Below are 20,399 nucleotides of genomic sequence, written 5' to 3'. Positions count from 1 at the left end.
CTTTGATCACAGCACTCCAGAGGCGAAGGCAAGCAGACCTCTTGAGTTCGGGGCAAGCTATGGGGACGTGGTGAGACCCCTATCTCAACAAAGTTTTAAGATTGGAGAGTTGCTTTTGCATAGGACTTGGACTTGGTTCTAAGCACACATGTGGTGGCTCACAGCCATCTGTAATTCCAGTTACATGGATCTGACATGGCTGACCTTGGACACCAGACATGCATGTGGTACATATACTTATAGGAAGGCAAAACACTCATAAAAATAATGGGTAAAGGACTTGGCTGATTGTGTCATTGCGGCCACCATAGTTGCTTTATTGCAGACTTGTTGGCTGTAGGCTTAATGTAGTGAAGGAAAAGTTACAAGAGGCAGCCAGCTTAACATTTGTAATAGGCAGAGATAAGCTTGATTAGTTCTCACACTTTTATGCTGTCTTGACAGTTGGGCCAAGTGTGGCTGAGGAATTAAACTCATTCAAGTTTATTTAGAGTCTTCTGCAATGTCTAACCATGCCTGTGCTTGGTAAGCACTAGTCTTCGTATCCAAGAGTGACAACTGTTGCCCTCTTAAAAGCCACTAGTTCTCCTCCAGGGGCCAGCAGTTTTGCCCCAGTAGTTTATGTAACAGAGTCCAGCTAGCTGAGTGTGGTGGTGCACACCTTTAATCCCAGCACTGGGGAGGCAGAGGCAGGCGGATTTCTGAGTTTTGAGGCCATCCTGGTCTACAAAAGTGAGTTCCAGGACAGCCAGGGTTATACTGAGAAACCCTGTCTTGAAAAACCAAAAAAAAAAAAAAAAAAAAAAGGAGTCCAGCTAATCCTTCAGACGGGAGGGTAGACATGGAGCTAGGTTGACTACGATCATCTTTTACTGTTGGGCACTGGAGAGAGATGCTATAGCACCGGTTTCAGGTGTTCGTGTTAATGTTCTGGGAGAGTGGAGAAGTGTAAACGGCCTACCTGAGATTCAGAGTGCTGTCAGAAAGCAGTGCTTGAGCTGGAGTCACTCCTAATCCACTTTGTAACTTAAGCTGACTCGGATTCCTCCAACTGTAAGTGCTTGAGCCAACCATTCATATTCTGAGACCTTTAAGTTACTTGCTGTTCTAATCATGGGTTGTAAGGGGATTGTTTTTGCTTTTTGGTTTTTTTTTTTCTCGTGACAGGGTTTCTCTGTGTAGCCCTGGCTGTCCTGGAATTGACTCTGTAGACCAGGTTGGCCTCAAACTCAGAAATCCGCCTGCCTCTGCCTCCCTTCCAAGTACTGGGATTAAAGGCATGCACCTCCACTGCCCAGCGGGGATTGGTTTTAAACAGAACATTCTTGTCACATAAACACAAAGTTTTAAAGCTTTCTGGTCAATTCCATTTGGATCCCAATACCCTTGTTTCCTGATGAACAGAGATGAATTAGAGAGGTACAAATTTTATGTGTTCTTTCAGGCATTCAAAGAGAGCACAGGTGTTAAGGTTTCTTTGATCTGTAACATCACCCTTAAGATGTAAGTCTTCGATTGTCATTCTAACCATTTATATTCTAAATATTGGAGAGTATTAAAATAAGCCCTTGAACAATTTTTAAAACTGTTTCTAAAAAAATGAAAGGCCTCTTGCATTATTTTTTTTATTAACGCTAGTAGTACATACTAGTAAAGGGAGATGATGAAAAAGCTTATTCAATTGTTTAAAGCCCTAGTTAGAACTATCTCCCCTTTTGGAAAATTGAAAAAAAAAATCCCAACTGATGGGCGACAATTGGGATGTCTTTTTTTTTTTTTTTTTTAAGAGTAGGCAACACTAATTGGTGGAAGTACATGCAGGCTTTTAATCCCAGCATTTGGAAGGCAGAGACAGGTGGGTCTGTGAGTTAGAGGCCAGCTTGCAACCTGGTCTACAAAGGCTCAAGACAGCCACAGCTACACATAGAAACCCTGTCTCAAGACCTCCCCTCTGCCAAAAAGAATGTGTGGGTGTGATGCCTTCAGGTGCATCTGTGTACCCTGTGTGTACGGTGTCCATGGAGACCAGAAGAGAGTATCAGATCTCTTGGGACTGGAGTCAGACATGGCTGTGAGCTGCCAAGTGGGTGCTAGGCATCTAAATTCCTGTCCTCTGAAGAGCAGCCAGCAGTCTGTGCTCTTAAGGCTGAGCCTGGTCCATAAAATGTTAGTCTAGTGGCCATTATCTCTCAAGGGCACCTTACATGGTTCCTGCATGATGAGCTGTCCCAAGCTGTGGCTTTCATCAGCTCAGCTCTCCTCTTGGCTTATCCATTTAACTTGCTGTTCTGCAATCCAAGCTGGCTACACGTTTATGACAGTGACTTATTTTTGTGTTCTCAGCTCCCCAAACTTAAAAAGCTTTTACTGGTTTAGTGTTTGGGTTGCTGGCTGCTGGAGAGGATTTTCAGTTTTCTATGAAAGAAGCTTAGCTTTTGTAGTTTAAGATTAGATTTTCCAACACATTCCACTTGTTTTCTATCTCTTGCTTGGGTTAAACTGGACTCACTTGAGTTTGCCTCTGTTTAAATACAAGCTGTAATTCATCTGGAGCCATTAAATTCACTTTACTATTAACTCATATAACACACATGGCTATGAGGGGGGAAAAAAAACCCAACCAAATATATCAAGATTAAGCCAGTTAAGTGCACTTTGTATTCTAGTGAGGGATTAAGGCTAGAGCTAAGTTGGAAGAAATGCAGGCATTATACTGTTCCATTGAGAGAAGAGCAGCGTGTTGAGAAAGCAAAGCTTTGGCTAGGGATGCTGCTGTTCAGTGGGAAAGCGTTTGCCTAGGAAGGTTTGGGTTCAGTCCATGTGTCCTCCAAACAGAGAAGTTGGTAATTATGTTCATATATAGTATACAAGCACCATTTATAGTTGTGACTTTGAGAATTTGAACCTGGTTTGTTTATAGGAATGTATAAAGAAACTGGAGTTTTGGGTTATGTTTTTATATTTGTAAAGCAAAAGTTTGATCAAAATGATCATTGTTCTTTTTAAAAGTTTTATTTCACTGTTATTTCAATAAAAATATTTAAAACTGAATGACTAATTGTTTGGGATATTGGTGGAGGGTTGCTCAACTTCGTAGACCAGTAGTGATCCCACAAAGACAAGTTTCCTTGTCTGTGGTAAGGTCCATTGTGTAAGGGACCACTTTGGCATAGTGATGGTTTGGACTATCGATCAATGTTATCCATCTCCCCCCCCTCCCCCCTTGAGATAGGCTCTCTATGTTACTCTGTAGACAAGGCTGACCTTGAATTCAGAGGTCTGCCTGCCTCCATCTCCCAGATGCTTCGATTAAAGGTGTAAGCCACCATTGCCTAGCTCTCTCTTCCCTTTTTTTCTGTAGCATGTCCTTAGATTCACTTACCTGCAATTGATGGAGTCATTGGATTCAGAGCCTGAAGACTGGATACTTACAGTTGCAACACAGTTGTGTTAACTACCTGTTGTTCCTATCATTAAGGACTGTTTCTTCATCTGCAGGGTTACAAGTGGGAGCTACTTTGATCTGGCTTCTGGTTAAGACTTTAGAGGAGATGCTAGAGAGATGGCTCAGCAGTTAAGAGCTCTGGCTACTCAGAAGACCCAGGTTTAATTCTCAGCACCCACATGGCAACACACAATTGCCTGTGATTGCAGTTTCAGAGGATCTGAGACCTGGTAGGTAGGTGTGATACGCATACGTGTGATACACCAGGGTACATGTGATACACATTAGCTTGTGCAGGCACACACAAATTCACATAATCTTTAAAAGGACTGTAGAGTTTATCCTTCTTGCACTGGCCTGTGGCATGCTCCAAAGTCCTAGCTTCCTGGGAGATTGAGCCAAGCTGATTGTTTAAAGCCCAGGAGTTCAAGACTATCAAGACCCTGTCTTCAAAGTAAAGCTTCCAGTAGTGCAGCAGAGAGGAGAGGGAGGGAGGGAAGGAGGGAAGGAGGAGGAAAAGGGTTCGGGAAACAGAAGGTGTTTGCTTGGGTGTGGTGGTTCATGCCCTCCATTCTCTAACCCTAACAGGAGTTTCAGTAGGGGAATTGCCGAGAGCTGGAGGCCAGACTGGGTTAGACTGAGAACAAGCATCTCAAACAGGTCCTCGAAGGAAGGATGACATGCAGAGCACTTTCTTGAGGGTAAAGGAATAGAACAATGACTGTTCTCTTTCAAAACAGAAGCCATCCAAAATCTTTGGCCTTATCTTAAAGTGTAGCTGAGCTGGGTTAATTTCATCTGTTACAGATGCTGGATTTTCAGAGAGCCCACGCTTCTGAGATGAAAGAAGGCAGCTTTGTTATCATCAATATGAAAGGACAAGTTTGGTATCTAATACTGCTGGGTTGTAGCTTACATTGAGTGTGCATCACAAATGAATGGTTTAAAAATCATCGTGACTCAGATCTGACCTTGTAAAAATCTCTCTGGAAAATTACCACCCAAGTTTTTTTCAGAATAAAGATTTCCATTATTTGGACAATAGTGTTCCGGCTTGGTATTTTATTTTTACATTTAGTTATGTGTGGGGGAGACACAGATATGGAAGTCCGAGGACAACTTGGGGGAGTTATGAGAATCAAACTCCAGTTTGTAGCAAATGGTTCATCTCACAAGCCATGTTGCAAATGACTGGGAACGAACCAAAGGGAACTATATTGTACAAAGACTCATGATGAGATGTTTTTAAGAATTATAACAGTGGTTAATTTTCAGATTTAAAAGATCTATAGAAATATTTGGCATGAAAAAATACTACAAAGACAATTTCTCCACATTAGAAAATTTGGAAAATTCAAAGCTGTTTACAGAGCTACATTCTGGGATAGGCACTAACACATGGCTCGGGGATATAATAATTAAAAACTGTACCCTATGTTATCTTATGTAATTCACATAGATATAACCTGCTGTTTATAGTGTACAATTCAGTGACTTTGAGTGTATTCATAGTTGTATAACAGCAACTTTAGAAATTCTCACTTCAGGAAACTAGTACCCCAACCTGTCACTTCTTTAGCTGTCACCTCCAGTTCTTTCAAACTCCCCTTCTACTCTACATTGCATGCATTTGTCTTATCAGCGTGGTCACACAGAATTTAGATATCTGTGTGTGGCTTGATTCAGACATCGTCAACATTCTCTGATATTGTAGCATTATCTGTACTTTATTTTCAAACGCTATAATTCGAGGTTTGCCTCTCTGGTTTTTAGGAGTAGTGCTACTGTCAGCCTCAATGTAGGGACTTTGTGTGGGTGTCTGTTTTCATTTCTCTTGGATGTTTACTTAACAAGCAGTGTAACTGCCAGGACGAAGGTCACCCTTTGGTTTACCTTTTAGGAACAGGTATTTTCCAAGAAACTAAGCAGCATTTGACATTCTTACTTGTAGCTAAGAGGGAACAGATTTTTATTTCTGGTTAAATTGGTTCCTCCGTTTTAAAAATATTCTATCTCAAGGCTTCTCTTATTTCCTAAGCATCATGTCGCTTCTTTAGGACACCAAGGAAGCCTCTAGTCTACAGGGTGGTGGGATGGCGGGTTTACCAGCTTTGGCGGGGAGGAACAAGCGACAAGTGGCCAGGGGCAGGGGTCCCGCACCCTCACCCTGCCGCCTGACCACGCACACAGGCCTGCCGTCATTGCCTACGGGCCAGGCTCACCCCAGAGCCCGGCTCGGGTGCGCTCGTGGCTTCAGTGGGCCCAGGGTCGCCAAGGATGCTGCAGGGGGCCGGGACGCGGGGCCCCAGGCCGGGTCCTGTGCTCTCGGGGTTGCAGAGCGCCGGCTGTGGGCGGGGGACGAAGGCCGCGCCCCCGCGCCCGTCCCGCCCGCGTCCCGCTAGGGGCGGCGGCCCGCCCCGAGTCCGCCGAGGCTCTTCCGCGCCGGCAGGGGCAGCAGCGGGAGCGGCGCGGGGCGGAGCGGCGCGAGCAGCTAGGAGCGGCCCGGCTCGGCCCGGCGCAGCGGCGGCGGCAGCGGCAGCGGCAGCGACGCCAGAGCCCGTGGGCGCCTTTCGCAAGGCCGCCGCAGGCGCCTGGCCGCAGCGCGGGAAGCCTCGGGGGCCGGAGCCCGTCGCTGCCGCCATGCCGCTGCTCTTCCTCGAGCGCTTCCCGTGGCCCAGCCTCCGCACCTACACGGGCCTCAGCGGCCTGGCCTTGCTGGGCACCATCGTCAGCGCCTACCGCGCCCTCAGTCAGCCGGAGGACGGCTCGGGTGAGCCGGAGCCGCTAACGGCCCCACTGCAGCCCGAGGCGCGCCTGACCGCCGGCGGCCCCCGGGCCCGCGACGTGGCCCAGTACCTGCTGTCGGACAGCCTGTTCGTGTGGGTGAGCGAGGCTGCGGGCCGGGCGCGGGGGCGGGCGGCCGGGCGGGAGCCGCCATGTCACCCATTATCCGCAGGGGGGCGTGGCCGGGCCCTGACCCCGGCCTCCTCGGCCCGGGGACCGCGGCCCTCGCGTGGGGCTCGAGGCCCAGCGGCGCTGCGAGCGTGGCGGGCCGCGGAGAGAAGGTGTCGGGATGCCGGGGAGAACAGTCGAGGCAAGGGCGGTCGGACCCGCGGGCTCCAGGGCGGCGGGGTGCGGCGACCCGAGGCTGTGAGAAGCCGCGACACGTCCGGTTTAGCTCGGCGTTGTTGGGGGCGGCTCGCCGACGAAGAGAAGGCCGAAGTTAGGGGGACATTTTACTCTTCGCCAGACAACTTCGAAATGGTGCTATTTGTCAATGCGTTAGTCCCGATGGGCGCTATTTAACGAAGCAAACAGACCAGCTACGTCCTTTTATCTCACCCCCAACCACCCCCCGCGATGGTTTGTGACTGTTCCCTTTTTGACAGAAAGCAGCAAAACACTTTCGGGTCGGTGTGGCAGCCCCTCCTTTGAACGCGATTCCTCCGTTTAGCGATCCATTTTGAAACAAGGGTTCTAGTTTGTCTGCCGGTGCGAGATAAGCAATGTCCACATGCCACAAGTACTGGCTTCGTTTGTTACATCATTTTAGGCTGGGCAGATCTGAGAAAATTTTGCTCTCACCTTGCACTTGAGTGCCTCTTCTATGAACCCTCAGAAATAGGAAAAGTTGCTCCCGGATTTAAAAAATTGTCACTTGGATTTCCTGTGGCTTGGTGGGGATCGTATCTCCCCACACGGCGCCTAGAGAAGGCTGTAAATGACTGAGGGGTTAATGTTATAAGTTTGTAGAACTATAATGCAACTCATTTGTTGTAATTATTCCCACTGTGCTTCATCAGGAAGCAGCGGGATTTGTGAACTTCGTGGGCTGCAGATGACGCCTCCTGGTCCTTTGGTGCATAGTTTCATAGAAGGCAGTGAAGGGCAAAGTTCCCCTTTCTCTACTCCTAAGAAAAGATGAACTGTTCGTCTTTAGGGTAAACAACTTAGAATTATTATGTTGGGAGTGCTTTTGACAAGGGTGAAGACTATAGTGTATGTAGTCGTTGATACCTTGTTTTAAGCTGGAACCATTATTCTATTACTAGAACAGCCAATAGTATTGTTTAATGTTTTTTTTTCGTAAGTTTCTTCTTGCAAAACCCACGTTCAAATTCCAAGGTTAATAACATTTCATAAAACATTAATCTAAGGCCTTCCCTTTGGCGTTTCTGAGAATTGTCATTTTAAAGAATGTTCTTTTTCTTTGCACAGTCTTACCTCATATAGATTGATCATTCCTTCCCCTCCTTTGAATCCTTATTTCTCAGTTGAGCTTTATTCGGTTTTCTTGCATGTCCTCTGGAGTTTTGGCACTCATGGTGTCTGCCCAGATCTATCTTGTGTGTGCTGTGAGTTTTGTTTATCGTTTAGTACTTACTTTGCGCAGCTATGCCTCACACTCTTTAAAAACCTCCCCTGTTCCTGGCAGGTAACACTGAGTGTCAGTGTGGTGGGCCTTTGTCAAAATGGATGCTTCTTGAGCCTCACTCATAGGCCTTAGACATTAAGGGGGGGAACCCCTTCCCCGCCTAAGAACAAAACATTGTCTGCCAATGCCAAGCAAGATTAACAAGAACCTGTCCTTTGTCATTGCCAGTCGGAAGTCTTACTAGTTATTGTTTTGTCAGACTCTCTAGAACTTGTCTTTGTAGAACACATGCAGTAGTCTCTCAGGAGGTTTGATATTAGCACAGGCAGATGAAAACCTTTCTGAGGAAGACTCAGCTACCAACAGCACTTCCCCCCTACCCTCAAATGACTCATATGTAAATGAGGCTACTTACAATAGGTGACAATAGAACACATGTGAAGTCCTGTGGGGTTTCCAGGTAGGAGAAAGGCTTGCTGTGTGGGACTGACTACAGCTTCTCTGACTTAAAGGGAGTTGAGAGGTTGGAAGGAGACCAGAGGTAAGAGGAGGTGGCCCTGCTGAGAGACAGGTGACAAGCCTTTGAGGCTCCTTCTCTTCAGGTGTGGCACTGAGGCTCACTTGTGGCTTATGACAGCCATCTTTGGCTTGTCACTCCTCCTGCCACATGCAGTGAGAAAAGTAGGTGGAATTTCAGAACTGGTTAGGTTGGTTCTAAACTTAAAACTTTAAAAGACAGATCCTGCAAGTTCATATTTCAAAGGTCAAAGTAAACAAAAGTGATAGACAGCGAAAGGAGGTCCCTGTTCCACCTGCATCCCATTCAGCTCCTTGTAGCTGGTGCTGGCCTTAAATGGGAACCTAAGAAACAGTCAGCCTCAAGTCCTTTACCCAGTTCATTTCTGTGGCTTGCACGCGTATACATGTGCACATATTCTTTCTGTTTCACACCTGCACCTGCGTTTTATTCTCTCCCTGAGCTGGATGCTGCTTTGAACTTTTATCTAACGTTACCTTGACGTGTCAGGCGTGTGCCCTTCCTGGGCTGATGCTATCAGCACCTCCCGTGGATCCACTGGCTGCCTGTTTGTGAAGTCTTCAGGGATGGACACGAGGGCTCCATTTCTCTGCTCTTGTACAGTGGTCTGGCGAACCCTTTTAGCGTGATTGGATTCTGCCTGTGAGAGGAGTTCGGTGTATGGCACAGATGACATTTTAAAATAGCTCTTCTCTGCTGTCCAAGTGAAGGGAAGCGGCTGTCCAGATCAGGCTTGCTGCAGCAGACCTATGGTTTATGGTTCTTAGAGACTCAGTTTGTCCCATGCTTGTTGGGCTTGAAGTGGGGGCTGACACGCCAACTCTGCAGGAGTGTTCGGGGTCCTTGGAAGCATCTGATTTAGGGTTTAAAGGTCAAATGCTCCTGTTAGTGCCTTTGAGCAGCTGAAGCTCGTTTTGTTGAGTTTCTTTTTCTTCTCTGGTTTTAGAGACCCAGTCTGGCTGCTTAGGACAGAGTGCTGTGCCGCCTGCTGTCAGTCCCTGTGTGGTGGCCTCAGCCTCCCCTCCCCCATGATAGACTTGTAGGCCTGGGCCGCCATGCTTGGCACAATGTTTACATTTTCAGTTGAGATTGAAAAGTTACTGTGTTTATTAGGATGACATATTGAATACTTGTGAAGTTAGGGCCTTTTTCTTTATTTTTTTTGAAGATTTGTTTTATGGGTATGAGTGTTTTGCCTGCATATAGAAATGTGTACTGCACACCTGCCTGGTGCCTTGGGGGTTGGAAGGCGTCATTGGATTCTCTGGAACAGGAGCACCAGATGGCTGGAGCCATATTGTGAGTGCTAGGAACCAAGTGAGGTCTCTGCAGGATTAACAGGAGCTTCTACCCACCGAGCCACCCCAGCCCCTGAGCCACCCCAGCCCCTGAGCCACCCCAGCCCCTGAGCCACCCCAGCCCCTGAGCCACCCCAGCCCCTGAGCCATCCCAGCCCCAGCCCCAACACTTTTTTTTTTTTTATAATTAGATGTAGAGTAGTTCATTGTTGATAATCATTAAACTATTCCAAGAAAGCACAATTGAGAACCTTAAACTTATTTTAGTTTTTCCAACCCTCCGTTGCCTTGGTGTTCTTGTAAAGGTTATTTCTTTTAAATACATTTCCCTCCTGTGGCTGTGTGCTTTCTTTTCCCTCTCCTCCTTCCCTTCCCCCATCCCTTTCTTTTCTGTGAGACAGGGTCTGGGTAGGCAACCCAGGCCAGCTCTGCAGTGCAGCCTCTGGTCTGAACCCGGGCCAGGCTCCACATAGTTTTTCAAGCCCTGTTTTTCTTTATAGTCATGCTATATTTCAATCCTCCTTCCCCCCCAAACATAGTCTCTCTGTGTAGCCTTTGCTGTCCTGGAACTCACTCTGTAGACCAGGCTGATCTAAAACTCACGGAGATCCCCCTGCCTCTGCCTCCCAAGTGCTGGGATTAAAGGCTTGTGCCCCCACCACCAGGTGATGGGCTAATTTTCAAGTCTTCCATTTAGATTAAAATAGAAATGTTTAGATATGGGTGATGAAACCCCAGTATTATAAGGAACTTTCAGTGTGGTCCCAGCACATGTTGTTGGGCAACTCACAACTGCCTATAACTCTAGGTCTAGAAGGATCTACCATGCCTGACTTCCATGGGCACTTGGAGAGTACACAGGCACACATGTGTAAGTCATATAAAACAAAATTTTAGTAAAGGGGAATGGGCTGGGGAGGTGGCTCAGTAACTCAGAACACTGGCCGCTCTTCTAGGGGGTTCAGCTCCCAGCACTCATGAGGTGTCTCTCGGCTGCCAGTCTGACAACCAACTCCCTCCACTGCACACACACACACACACACACACACACACACAAGTGGTACCCAGACATACATGCAGGTAAAACACCCATACACTTAAAATAAAAATAAATAAAATCTCAAAAATAATTTTTCCCCCAGAAACCTGACAATACTCTTTTTGTTGTTGTTGTTTTTTTTGAGACAGGGTTTCTCTGTGTAGCCCTGGCTGTCCTGGAACTCACTTTGTAGACCAGGCTGGCCTCGAACTCAGAAATCTGCCTGCCTCTGCCTCCCGAGTGTTGGGATTAAAGACATGTGCCACCACACCCGGCTGACAATACTCATTTTTAAGGTGCTGAAGTAGACCTGTAACAGATGCGCCTCCATTGTATTTTACCACTCAATGGAAACTTCAGTCATATAAGTTAGAAGCTAGGTCACGAAAATCCACAACCCTCATACCAACTCCCTTACCAGGCAAAGATGATCAACTAAACTCCAACAGCTTAATTGGGACATATTTTTTAAAAGCAGATCCCCCCCCCTGGTTTGCATATCATCGTTTGAATTTAAAACACAAATGCAGTGCATTTAGTAAATGTTCAAGGGATAGGGGAAAGAAATGAAGATTATGACTTTGAACTCAAACTTAGTCTACCATTATTTCTCTACCCAAAAACCACTGCACCTGAGTCATGAACAAGACTTAGTTTTACAACTTTCAGTTAAGCTCTTTTAAGTTTTTGACTCAAGAGATGTATTACAGTTTCTTTGCAGGGCCGGGAAAATGAATCAGCGGTTAAGAGCACTGACTGCTCTTCCACGAGGACTCAATTCCCAGAAGCCACGTGGTGCCTCACAGTCACAGTAACTTCAGCTTCAGGGGATCCAACACTCTCTTCTGGTCTCCACAGGCACCAGCACACACACACACATCATACAGGCACGCACGCGCACACCCAGGCGCACAAATGATTTTTCTTAAATCCTTTTTTGAAAAGTTCAACTTCTACTCTTTCCTACCTCCAAAAGTCTCTCTGACGTGTTAGAATTAAAGGTGTGAGCTGAAATGTTTTTGAACTAGATTCTTACATAAGGAGTCAAAAGGCTGTAGGATTTTTTTTTAAAAGATTTATTTTATTTTTATATCTAAGTACACACTGTTACACTGTTGCTGTCTTCAGATGCACCAGAAGGGAGCATCAGATCTCATTATGGATGGTTGTGAGTCACCATGTGGTTGCTGGGATTTGAACTCATGACCTTTGGAAGAGCAGTCAGTGTCTTAACCACTGAGCCATCTCGCCAGCCCCCAGGCTGTAGGATTTTTGATCAACTGTTTTTTTTTCTACCTCATTAATTGAATGATTTTATGATCATGTGACTTTAGACCAGTACCAAATAGTTCCCCCAACACACCATTGGAACTATTTTTGTTTTAATCCTTTAAAAATATCTTACTTCCTGGCCCCACTAGGTAACAGAATAGAACTAAGCGTGATTTATTCTTTTTGTGTGGGGTAGGGCTGCCATTATGTGTTCTTCCACAGGAGTTTGTGGTGGGGATACAGAGGGAACCCGGAGAGATGTGAGGGAGCTTGCTCTCCTGAAGGCCCCTTTCATCATATGCCCTCTTGCCCTCCCTCTCCCTCCTCTTCTCTCTCCCTCCATTATAATTTGCTTTTAAAAATAGAGGGGTAGACCAGGTGGGCATGGTGACATGAGGTTATAATCCTAGTGCTTAGGACCTGGAGACAGGAGAATAAGGAGTTCAAGGCCAATCTAGGGTACGTGAGAATCTGTCTCAAAACAATAGCGATGACCAAACTAAGGGAAATATGACTTACCCACTTGCTGTTTATGTCTGAAAATTCCTATTTTTAAATTATTTTAAAGAAGAAAGTTTTGGGCTGGCGAGATGGCTCAGTGGGTAAGACTGTTTTCCAGAGGTCCTGAGTTAAATCCCAGCAACCACATGGTGGCTCACAACCATCGGTAATGAGATCTGATGTATCTGAAGTCAGTTATAGTGTACTTAATGTATAATAATAAATAAATCTTTTTTTTTTTTAAAAAAGGAAGAAAGAACGAAAGTTTTGTCAATAAATGTGGAAGAAGGCCTTGGTTTTGGCACTGGTACCCAGAGTATCTTTCCATTTTGTTGTCCCTCTCCATTATCTGAATTTGTTTTTTCCATAATCCTACCCTCTTCCACTTGTCAGGGCAGCATCTTTGAGTTCTGGATTTTACTGATGATGTGACTTTTAGACCAGTTATCTGATAGCTATCTGAAAGTTCATGTGGGAATGAAGGTACATACTTTTTTGTGGTTACTTATTTATTGAGACAGTGTTTGGACTGGGCTTTTAGTCCTTCTGCCCCAGCTTTTGTAGTGTGTAGATTACAGATATGTGCCATCATGCCAAGCTTGGTATTTACAGTTTTACAGAGACATACAGAGTTTCCATAGGGTTCTGTCAAGTCTGAGGAAGGCGGCCTGCTGGAGGGCACCCAGTGGGGCAGGGGTCTGACTCAATGAGCTTTTCCGCCCCATGCCTCGGCCCCGTTAGCTTCAGTAACACTTAGTTTGCACTGTTAGGAAACCAAAAAGGCCCATCGGAAACTGTGCACCATATTTGTGCCTCACCAGAACTAAACTTCCTTTCTTTGGTTTGTGTGCAGGTTCTGGTGAATACTGCTTGCTGTGTTTTGATGTTGGTGGCTAAGCTTATCCAGTGTATTGTGTTCGGCCCTCTTCGAGTGAGTGAAAGACAGGTAAGTGATCAGATTCTTGAAAAGAAATTTTAAAAATGCTATTATATTTCAAGCATATAGAAAATTCCATGTATACTACAAAGAACTCCTGCATGTATTTCATCCAGAGTCATGTTTTAGTTTTGCGTGTGTGTGTGTGTGTGTGTGTGTGCACATCTGGACACACACGGGTCCGAGTGCACTCACCTGTATTTGGCGTGTGTGTGGAGAATTTTAAGTCTTCCTCCTGTTCTCCATGTTCCTTTTTCAGCTGGGCTCTTACTGATCTGGCCACTGTCACAGTGCTTGCAGCTCTGAGTCATCTCCCAGGTCCCTAGAGTCTCTTATTTACATAGGTTTTCTAATCCACTTGAATTACGTAGGGGACATCATACAATTTTACCCTAGGTAGATACTTCAGCATGCGTTTTTCAAGAGTAGAGTTTCCTGCTTGGGAAGAGTTTCCCAATGAGATCTTGGTACTCACAGCACAGGAATAAGAGTAGAGAAGCTAGCCTTGATGAAATAGTTCATTTAATTGTACTCAGGATAGCTAGGCTATCCCATTAGAACTATTTCTTCATGATTTTGTTTTGTCTAAACAGGGCCTTGCTATGTAGTTCTGTAGGCCTGCAACTTGCTTTGTCGAGCAGGCCGACCTTGAGCTCAGCAGTCCTCACGTCTCAGCCACCCAGTGCTGGGATTCCGTCACTGCTGCCCCAGAAGCTCCTTTCTTCATACCTCGTGCTTCAGATTTTCCTTAAAAATTCTTTCAAAGCCTTGGTTCTTTGTGGGCTGAACGTGGAGCAGGCTGGTGGCTGCTGTCTGAGTCAGCGGCTGGTGCTCAGTGCCGTGTCTCCTCTAATGTGTTTGCTGTCAGGGCAAACCTTACGGAAACCTTACCTTCCAGGGTTTGATGCTTTTGCTATTGGCCAGCTCAGCCTTTTCAGTCTAGGCCACATGTGTTCTGCTGCTCTTTGTTGGCCTGCTTTATGATGAACACCACCCAGTGGTGTTTATTAAGAACTATTTTGAAGCTGGGTGATGGTGCACACTTTCCCAGCACTCGGAGAGACAGGGGCAGATGGACCTTTGAGTTCTAGGCCAACAGAGCAAGCCCCAGGACAGCCAGGGCTACACAGAGAAACCACAGAGACCCCCCCCCAAAAAAAAACAAAACAAAACAAAACAAAACCAGAACTATTTTGAGCTAAGACTAAAGAATTGACATAGATTTGCTCCATGAGTTCTTAAAGTTTAAGAAATAAGAGTAATATTAGCGGCAAAGACACTGAGAACCCAAAGTGGAATAAATACTACAATGTTAAATAGAGGCTTAGGTCAGTGAGAGTTGTTTCTTTCTTTTTCTTGACGTTTGTTTTTAAAGATTTCTTTATGTATATGAGTGTTTTACTTACACATATATATGTGAACCATCTGCATGCCTGTTGCCTGTGGAGGCTAGAAGAAGGAATGGACCCCTAGAACTGAGTTTCAGTTTGTAGATGGTTGTTAGCTACCATTCGGGGGCTGGGATGCGAAGTTGTATCCTCTATAAGAGCAGCAATTACTCAGCATCTCTCCCGCCAGGGAGTTTTTGATTTAAAAATATTTAAAACATTCAATGCCTATTATGGCTGTCTAAAAAGCACTTTACATATACTAATGCACTTAATTTGCCAACTATTTTGTGAGACATAGACTGTTATACAAAGATCCCCTTTATAGCTTGGGAAACTGAAACATGTCATGCCAAGGATACCACAGTTGCACAGTAGGAGAGCCAGGGACCACAACCAGTGATACTTCAAGGTCTCTTACTGTTCCTGCCCTAGAAACAGACGCTCACCCAGGATTCCAGGTTTACTTTCTTGGGACATGGTGTTCAGAACCAGCATCCAGACCAGCTGTATACACTGTGTAAGAGCAGTGGCAGCATTGCTTCTGGGGCCTGCCTTTTCTGTGGAGAGAGCTACAAAAGTCTTCCTTCCTTCCTTCCTTCCTTCCTTCCTTCCTTCCTTCCTTCCTTCCTTCCCTCCCTCCCTCCCTCCCTCCCTCCCTCCCTCCCTCCCTCCCTCTTTCCTTCCTTCCCTCTCTTTCTCTCTCTCTTTTTTTTTCTGAGTTAACTTTGTTCTCTGAATACAACATATCTGGTCAGGGTAGTGTTTTAAACTCTCAGATTAATTCTTCTCTTTGGGTTGGGGTCTTGCTGACCTCTAACTCAAGACCCTCTTGCCACTGCCATCTACCTCCAAGTGCTGGGATTGTAGATACTATCCAACCACACTCCCAGCTTTAACTTTATTTTAAATTTGTAAAATATTTGCAGTTCATAAAGATCATATCTAAAAGTCTCTTGCTTTTGCTAAGCAGTGTTGGCGCATGCCTTTAATCCCAGCACTCAGGAGGCAGAGGCTGGCAGATCTCTGAGTTCAAGGCCAGCCTGGTCTACAGAGTGAGTTCCAGGACAGCCAGGGCTATGTAGAGAGATCCTGTCTCGAAGAAAAAGAAAATCCTTGAGTTTATTCTTCCCTTTCTCAAGCTTTTTACTGCCTCCATTAGTAGCTAGGTAACCAGGTATTTAATGTCTGTGATTGCTAGGACTCATCGACTGTGTCCTCACCTTTTCCCTGCCCCAAGACAGTGATGATGTTTAAAGCTGTAAGTTTTCATTGTGTAGAAGAACAAGTGGCTCAGCAGTTAGGAGCACTTGTTCTTGCAGAGGACCAGAGTGGATTCCAAAAATCCACATGGTGGCTCACAGCCATCTGTAACTCCAGTCTAGGGTATTCCAACACTCCTGACCTCTGGGAGCACCAGGCAGCTCACGTGTTACAGATATAACATACAGCAAAACATTCATACACATATAACAATTTTAAAAAATAATGTAGCAAAGAAGAACATAATCTTTGGCTTATGGAATACCCTTTTTAAAAAAAAATATTTATTTATTATTATACATAAGTACACTGTAGCTTACTTCAGACGCACCAGAAGAGGTGGTCAGATCTTATTACAGGTAGTTGTGAGCCACCATGTGGTTGCTGGGATTTGAACTCAGCACCTTTGGTAGAGCAGTCAGTGCTCTTACCTACTGAGCCATCTCTCCAGCCCTAATATATTTTCATATTGAACAAAGGAAAAAAGATAATAAATATTAAGGACATTATTTTACTTTAATATTATTTTGTTTGGTTTAAGTTTTTTTGTTTTTTTTTGTTCTTTTTTGTTTTTGTTTTTCGAGACAGGGTTTCTCTGTGTAGCCCTGGCTGTCCTGGAACTCACTCTGTAGACCAGGCTGGCCTCAAACTCAGAAATCTGCCTATCTCTGCCTCCCAAGTGCTAGGACTAAAGGCGTGTGCCACCACTGCCTGGCAAGTTTTGTTTTTTTAAGACAGGGTCCTATGCAGTTCAACCTGGCTTCCCAAGTATAGGGATTGTATAGGCAGATATAACCATACTTAGCTGTATAGATATAGTTTTAAATATTTTTTGTTGTAAAGATTTTATTGATTATATATTAGCAAGTAGCCTTTTAATTTTTTCATTAATTTATTTATTCACTTCACATCCTGATCATAGCCCCTCCTTCCTCCTCTGACTTCTAATTTTTATTAGTATTTTTTGTGTGGAGTATATTTATATGTGTGCATGTCGTATATGTTTGTGGGTATATTTGCATGTGTGTGGAGGCCAGAGTTTGACGTTGGAGGACTTTTCCCATTCCTTTGCACCTTTTTGTTTTTAAAGATTTAAAAGAACTGGTTTTGGTTTATGTGCTTGCATGAGTTTATTGCACCACGTGCTTTGTGACCCGCCTCATGTAGGTGCTGGGCATGGAACCCAGCCAGATCCTCTGCCAGGGCAGTAAGTGCTCTTAGCCACAAACCATCTCTCCAGCCCCTTTCCATTTCTTTTTCTGAGCCAGGTTTTCACTGAGCCTGGAGCTCATCAGTTGTCTAGACTGTTTGGCCAATGAGCTGCGAGGACCTACCTGACTCTGTCCTTCAGCACTGACTGGGGTTGCAGACAAGTGTGCTTCTCCACTGGCTTTCTTGGGTGTGGGCTTCCAAACTCAGGTCTTCAGTGCTTGATAAATACTGTACCCACTGAGCCACCTCCGCAGCCCTACTTTTATAGTTTTTGATTATTTAGAAAGTTTAATCTTTTCTATTATTTATTAAGTCAGGATACAGAAGTCTTAAAAATAATACTGATAACCTTGGTGAACATGTAAAATATAATATACTTTTACTTCTTTGTACTTAAGGATACTAAGCAACTGCTTTTTTGTTTTTTGTTTTTGTTTTGTTTTGTTTTTGTTTGTTTGTTTTGTTTTTTTGAAACAGGGTTTCTCTGTGTAGCCCTGGCTGTCCTGGAACTCACTTTGTAGACCAGGCTGGCCTCAAACTCAGAAATCCGCCTGCCTCTGCCTCCTGAGTGCTGGGATTAAAGGCATGTGCCACCAAAGCAACTGCTTTTTAATGGTTAAAATTTTATAACTGTTTCAGATTGCAAGTTTCAGTTCACAATCACTTTGTCTTACCTCTACTCATTATGAGATAACTGTTTTCTTTGCCTTCTGTACAGAGTGCTCTGTAACCTTGCTTTTGTTCTATTAACATCAATGAAGTCCACTTGGTATGCTGCGACTCACCTTTACAAACTTTTTTCCTTTTAGCATCTCAAAGACAAGTTTTGGAATTTTATTTTCTACAAGTTCATTTTCATTTTTGGAGTGCTGAATGTCCAGACTGTGGAGGAAGTGGTGATGTGGTGCCTCTGGTTTGCTGGACTTGTCTTCCTGCATCTGATGGTTCAGCTCTGCAAAGACAGATTTGAATACGTGAGTTTTTAGCCAGCCTCTTTCCTTGCTCATTCACATGTGTGTGCCAAGTTTAATGTGAGACACAGTGTGAGAAAGTCACAGGGTTGCATGCTAAGGCCTGCTAGCTCAGCTGTCACCGCCTGCAGTGGTAAGATGCCTGTTTTCCAGGGAGCTCCCTTGCCCCCATTCCCCAAGCCCTATAGCCACTCCTAGCCTTGGCTTAGGTCAGAGTGTGAAGGAGCCTTGATGTATACCCTGTGTACATCCTGAGCTCTTCTGGAGAGTTCCCCATTTTTCTTCTCTTGCCCTGACTGGTGGAGCTTTTCTTTCTCACTGGTATGTACTTTTCTTCTTGGAGTCAAGACTGAGTGAGCTGCCTCTGCTTCCAGTCTGGCTGTAAGATCTGCCTGAGACTTCAGGTCAGACCCGTGCCAGTGAACACCTCATCCAGGCTGAGGTAAACACATCTGAAGCAGCCTCCCAGCTGAGCCCACTCTAGGACCTTGTGTCAGTGTTGATGGAGATGGCCTAGCACTTCTTCTTGAAGGCTTTTCTTTCTTTTCCAGTTCCCATTCTTACATGGTGGAGCTGGTAGCCTTCCTTTCTGGGCTGATTGTAGCCAGCATCCAGTACAGCAGCAGTTATAGCTCCAGGTCTCCTTTCTAGGCACGCACTTGTCCTTGCCTAGGATCAACATACCATTATGAGTGGGACTTCCGCACCTGATTTCTTTCCATTGTCCTAGCCCTAACAGGCTAGGCCTCCAAGTGAATTCTGCAAGAAAAGCAGAAACAAAGCAAAAAAGGGCACTGTCTGAGTCCTATAAAATGATAGCTAATTGACATCCTTCTAGAGATTGTAATCTCATGGAAATATAGTGCATATTATGTCTGGCAAATTAAATGATAAAGATCTATAAATCTCAGCTCATGTATTTAGGTCACGGTAGAATTTGGACTTTTCTGTGTTAGTGTGGTACCCCAAGCAAAGATACCAAATTGATCTTGAATTCTGAGGGCAGTTGCCATGGTGGAAGAATGGACTAACTGTTTTTCTGTTCGGTCCCTTTCAGCTTTCCTTTTCTCCCACCACTCCAATGAGCAGCCATGGGAGAGTCCTGTCCCTGCTGATTGCTATGCTGCTCTCCTGCTGTGGACTGGCAGTCGTCTGCTGTGTCACAGGCTACACACATGGCATGCACACCTTGGCTTTCATGGCTGCAGAGGTAAGGTGCCAGGCACAGGCTGTCTCTGATTAGATTCCTAAACATTTTCAAGACCAGAGGGTGGATGGCAGATTGCTTTAAAACATATTTGGTCTTTTAACAGGCATTTATTGGTTTCCTGCTTTTGTTGGGTGCTGGTACTGGATGCTTTTAAATGACCTATTTCATATGATCTTTGGAGAATTATTTTTCTCAGCAATTCAGGACTAGGGGGCTGGGTTGGCAGGTGAGAGCGCTGTGAAGCGTGAGGTGCTGAGTTTGAATCCTGGCACCATCGTAAAAGCTAGGTGTGGCAGTGTGCACATACTCTGACCCTAGTGCTGTGTGGAGCAGAGGCAGGCGTGCTGGGTTTGCTGGTCGACCTGGCTCTGAGTTCACAGAGAGACCTTGTTTCAGGACAGTAAGACAAAGATAGACAGAGCAGAATAGCTGGCATCGTTTTCAGGCCTCCATGTGCACATAGATCACATACAGCAGTTACCACATGCTAGGGATTGTTGCGTTAAACGTAGGATTTTGTACATCCTGGGCAAGTCTTCTACCATTGGGTCACAGCCCAGCAGGAATCATTTTAAATTCTTTACACATTTGATTCCTTATTAATTCTGTTATATTGGTGGTAGAGACCCTGAGCCCTAATGTGTGAACTGTTTGAAGTTTCAAAGAGGCAAATGCAATTCAAATGTTCTTCCTCCAAAGTAGGAAAAGCATTCCTTTCAAGATTTAAAAGAAACGGTTTGTGGTGAATATTAATATATATAATAATTTTTAAAGCCAAATAAAAATTTATATAATAATTATTTAAACTGTGTTTCTTACTTTAAAGGGGTTTAGTGTGTGTGTGTGTGTGTGTGTGTGTGTGTGTGTGTGTGTGTGTGTCTGTGTGTGTGTGTGTGTTTTGCTGGAGATTGATCTGTCATGATATGCAAGAATTGTCTCTAGCCTTCTAT

The 20,399-nt window shown here is 45.0% G+C and overlaps 1 protein-coding gene across 2 annotated transcripts in view; it reads left to right on the top strand.

Moving 5' to 3' along the window:
• Positions 1-5,906: 5,906 nt before the first annotated feature.
• Amfr (autocrine motility factor receptor) overlaps positions 5,907-20,399 on the top strand; it is a 41,053-nt gene continuing 26,560 nt past the window's right edge. The window contains exons 1-4 of one of the 2 annotated variants that reach the window (NM_011787.2): positions 5,907-6,328; positions 13,322-13,414; positions 18,078-18,242; positions 19,297-19,449. In NM_011787.2, coding sequence (NP_035917.2) covers positions 6,086-6,328; positions 13,322-13,414; positions 18,078-18,242; positions 19,297-19,449 — 654 coding nt within the window. In that variant the 5' untranslated portion in view covers positions 5,907-6,085. Of the gene's footprint in view, positions 6,329-6,418; positions 6,540-13,321; positions 13,415-18,077; positions 18,243-19,296; positions 19,450-20,399 lie in introns of those variants that run through there. The other variant, XM_017312768.2, reaches the window with a different exon arrangement.

The sequence above is a fragment of the Mus musculus genome, chromosome 8, assembly GCF_000001635.26.
Source record: "Mus musculus strain C57BL/6J chromosome 8, GRCm38.p6 C57BL/6J".
In the NCBI taxonomy this organism is placed as follows: domain Eukaryota; kingdom Metazoa; phylum Chordata; class Mammalia; order Rodentia; family Muridae; genus Mus; species Mus musculus.
This window is presented reverse-complemented; position numbering and strand designations above follow the sequence as displayed.